Source organism: Orycteropus afer, unplaced genomic scaffold (assembly GCF_000298275.1).
Source record: "Orycteropus afer afer isolate SDZICR_OR568_19922 unplaced genomic scaffold, OryAfe1.0 scaffold00638, whole genome shotgun sequence".
Classification (NCBI taxonomy): Eukaryota; Metazoa; Chordata; class Mammalia; order Tubulidentata; family Orycteropodidae; genus Orycteropus; species Orycteropus afer.
The window spans coordinates 222,237-226,643 of NW_006922225.1; the positions used below are offsets into that span (position 1 = coordinate 222,237).

General features: G+C 61.1%; 1 gene segment (V, D, J or C); it reads left to right on the forward strand.

Moving 5' to 3' along the window:
• Nucleotides 1-4,407, forward strand: part of LOC103210670 — a 60,199-nt gene that overhangs the window by 45,094 nt on the left and 10,698 nt on the right. Inside the window, 2 exon segments of the C gene segment in view lie at nt 179-186; nt 1,126-1,161. Of these exon segments, the coding sequence occupies nt 179-186; nt 1,126-1,161 (44 nt within the window).

Below are 4,407 nucleotides of genomic sequence, written 5' to 3' on the forward strand. Positions count from 1 at the left end.
CCACCTCTGCTGGACAAGAGCCAGCTCACCCAGCTGGTTCATGGCCATGTTCCCAGAGAACTCAGACCTCAGTGACCCCCTGGAGGCTCAGCTCCAGCCAGAGGGATGCAGTCTGTGTGGAGGGGTCCCACTTCCGTGAAGGGTGGGCGTGACCTGAGTACACACAGCTCTCAGCAAGGGCTCAATGTGAGTGATGCTTTTTGACAGGGGGTTCTCCACGTGACAACACCTGAGGGGCAAAGTCAGCCCCACGGCAGTTGGCCCCTCAGAGACGCCCAGCTCTGAGGCTCTGAGAACACCCAGATGAGGCAGCGCCCACATCCCACACCCTCCTCTCCCACCCCGCCTGACTCCCCTCCAAGGAGCAGCTGGCTGGTGGTTCCTCCGGAGGTGGGCCTGTGGGAGGAGCCGTTTTTGTACAAAGCTGTAACATTGTGTGGACAGGGGGCCACGGTGATTCGACCCTATGGGAGGCCTTTACAAAAACCCCTCTGCCTGCCCGGCGGCCTCCCAGGTTTCTCCTGGGTCTGAGCTCCAGGGCAGCTGGTGCACAATGCCCCCACCTCCCCAGTCCACGGCTCAGGCCCAGGCCAGGAGTCAGGACAGGACCGGGGCCAGAGGGAAGCCTCCGGGGAAGACAGGACACAGCCCCCAGGAAAATGCCTCAGGCATCACCAGGGAATGGCACAGGGACCCCTTCTTCCCCAACCCACAAGGGCGGGCACAGTTGGCAGGAACGTACGTAAAGGATGGCAGTTATACCAAATGCTGATGCCAGAGCTCTCGGACCCCGATGGATGGAGTCACAGGTCCTGGGGGACCTGCCCCTTCTCCAGGCCACCTGTCCAGGCCATGTCCCTTGATGACCCACAGAGAAGGCCCGCTGTACAGACACCTTTCCAGAACCAGGCACAGGGCCGTTGAACGGACTCAGCCGTGCTCCAACACCTCAGGACGTCCCAAGTTGGCAAAGCTCTTCCTTGGAAAATGCTCTTTCTTGGAAAAGGAGAGGCCTACAGAGCCTGAAAAGGGTCTGCTTTCCCTCCTGGCCACTGCCGGCCCTCTGCATGCCACGCCTCAGCTCTGTTTCCCTTCCTGCCACCCAGCACTGTGCCAACACTGAAGTGTTCTTTGGAGAAGGCAGCAGACTCACGGTTGTAGGTAAGACTCGCCAAGCCCCCTGGCCTGTCCAGGGTCCATTACAGAGTGGCTGGCTTCCAGTACGTTGGCCATGATGCCACCTTCAGTCCAGGGTCCAGGCTAACGATAGGTAAAGTCTGGGAGGACACAGTGAGGGAGACCGGCTCCCTGTCCAGGAATGTGGGAAGGGGCTGGCGGAGGCTCCTGGGTAAGGCAAACCCAGCCAGTGAGAGGGCCGTGAGCAGACCCCCAGCTGAGCCCCCAGGGCCAGGGCAGAGATGCCGGACGAGAGGGGCCAAGAGAAGGCGCAAAAGCTGAAATGAGCCCGTGCACCTTCTCCCACTGACACGTCCCCTTCCCCAGCTGTCCAGGCCCTGGAGGGCCTGCGGGTATCTGAAGCCAGTGGTGGCTTCCAGAAGGGAGACCTCGGAGGCCTCCACCTCCCACGAGCTCAGCCATGCCCTCGGGCTCAACAGACAGTGGGGTTTTGAAGCGGACCTGGGGGGCTGTGTTCTGGAAACACCCTCTATTTCGGGGAGGGCACCCGGCTCAGTGTCATCGGTGAGTTAACCAGGGTGTGGGGGCCGGGAGCCCACAAGGGGCAGAAGGACTGATGGGGCCCATGTCAGTGCTTCCACGAAGATGTGTCTTTATCAGGCAGATGTAAATTCTTGTCTTGATGCCGTCAAGGGGAAGGGGGCGGGATCCCTGGTAATTTCACGGAGGCTGTGCTGAACCTGGATTCCTCACTGGGAAGCAGGTGGTCTCAGCCAGGCAGGGTCACCTGTGGGTCTCTGTCTCCCTGACATCAGACCAGGGCACATGGGAGGTGTCGGGAGCCCACCCCCCTTCTCACTCGCCAGAACTGGAGCCGGCCACGTCCGGCAGCCTCCCCAGCTGAACCGGGCCTCTGACACCGCAGATCACCCAGTTAGCACCCTCCCACCCTCAGAATCAAACGTCAGCTGAGGCCAGAGTGAGCCCAGCAGGCTGACCCCGGGCTGGAGGGGACGGGAGATGACAGGGGACCTTTTCTGCTGGGCTTTAATGCTGTGCAATTAACGAGAAACTGGATTTCGGCAGCGGCACCAAGCTCTCCGTCCTGGGTGAGTGGCAAGCTCCTTTCAGCAGGCAGTGTGGTGGGTCAGACCCCGGTGGGACCCGTGGAGAAGGTCAGGGACCAAGAACATGACAGCCAAACCCCGGTGTGAGGGAGGCGACAAGTGGCAGGTGCCAGAGCCGAGCGTGGAGGAAGCCACCACCGCCGGGATTTGCCACAGGGCGCTCTGCTGTGTAACAACCAGGGGCAGTATTTTGGCGAGGGCACACGGCTCTCTGTCCTCGGTGAGGCTCAGCTGAGGGGTGGTTGGTGGGGCTGCTTGGAGCAGGATCTTGGCCTCTGCTGGAAGGGCAGTGAGCGGTCACTCTTGTCCCCGTGGGGCCCCTGGGGCTCGTCTGCCGCTCGGTGCAGGAGGTGGGAGTGAGTCCCCTCTGTCTCACCTCTGTTTTCATCGCAATCGGCCTCTACTCTCCTGGTCCCTCTGTGCCTTCCATCACTCTGTCCCTTCTGTCCCTTTGTCCCCACTGTCCCCACTGAATGCTCAGACTTTCCTTCTGGCCCAGATCCGTGACTCCGGCTCTCAGGGAGCTCCCGGGCACTGAGCCTGCCCGCGATGCCCACACTGGGTTTTATCATGGCCTTCCCCGGCTGTGACAATAACTCGCCCCTCCACTTCGGGTCAGGCACCAGGCTCACTGTGACAGGTATGGAGCTCCCTCCTGGCCAGGGTGGTATGGGGGCACCCTGGGTAGTCCTGGAGGGCCCTGGGTGTCAGGCAGGGGTCAGAGCCGCCTGAGGGCTGCCCGAGGTGCTGTGGTCCTGCTGCCTGTGGGGTGTCACCGGCTGGGGTGCTGGCTCCTCGCTGGTCATAGCGCTGGGAGCTTCCTCATCCTCCTCGGCCGTCCCCAGCCACCTTCTCTTGTCCCTGCTTTACATCCTGCTCTCTCTTCTTTCTGGGTCCCTCGTTCCACCCCCACTCTGCACTCGGGCCTCCGTTACATGACCGCTCCCCGTCCTCCCTTCAAACCCTTCTCAGAGTCAGAGCTTGGCTGCCCTCTTCCCACTCTCTCCTTATCTCCTGAGCCCCATCTTCGTCTTCCTGAGGCAGCTGGGGGACCAGAAGGTGGTGGGGGCAGGTTGGTGACATGAGGGTGGAACGCAGGTGCTTTGAGGGCAGAAGTTTGTTCCGGCCCCTCAGGGCGGTAAGTGGGTCTGGGGTACACTGGACTCGGTAGGTGCCAGGAAGAGGGTCTGAGATACCGTCACAGCTGGAACGGCACACCACCTGAGCAGCAAAGCGGCTACAAGGAAGGCATGTGTCCCAAATCCCAGGGGCTGCTCCCGGGCGTAGGGAGCCCACTGAAGGTGCTGACCCGCCCTCCCTGTACTGAGAGGAAACAGACAGCTGGGAGGAGTGGGGGGAGGTGGGATGGGGTCGGGGCTGGAGAGGCCCGCAGGGCCTGAGGACCGGTCGTGGGCCCTGGCTCTGTTCTTGGGCACAAGTGCTGGGTGTAGCAGAAAGCGCACATCAGGGAGTCAGGAGGCCTGGGCTCAGGGCTTTGTGTAATCTGAGAAGGGCCTTCGGGGTTCCAGGCTCCCAGTCAAGGGGACGATGCTTCCTCTGGGGACCAGAGGTGATGGGCGAATCCACATGAACTCCCTGTGAAGGTGCTTGCTAATTGCTGCTGCTTGGTTTTGACTCTCGGTGGCCCCATGTGTAGAGCACTCCTGCCCCTTAGCGTTTTCCAGGCTGTACCTTTCAGCAGCAGATCAGCGGGGCTGTCTTCCAAGGTGCCCCAGGTGGTTTCGAACCGCCAACCTCTAGCCAGTCATAGGTGCTTGGCCGTTTGGGCCACTCAGAGACACTCACAAAGATGGCGCCCTTTCTGTTACTGCTGCTTGTCAGCGTTGGGTCCGGGGCTGCCTTTCCCCAGCCTGGGTCTCCATTTTCCCATCAGGGTCATCCCCAATTTGGATAAACTAGAGATGTCTGGTCCAGCCACAGGCCTGCTCCAAAAGCCTATTTGATGGCCAACACAGAGCCAAGGGGTGCAGAGAAAATTCTGGCAAAGAGGCGGGTGCTGGGATAACGGATGCAGTGACTTCCACCAGCCCCTCACCCCCCACCCCGGTCTTCCCACCAATGCCAGAAATCCATCCTCTCCCATCAGGGTCACGGAATACCCAGCTTTACAGTGGGGCACTCT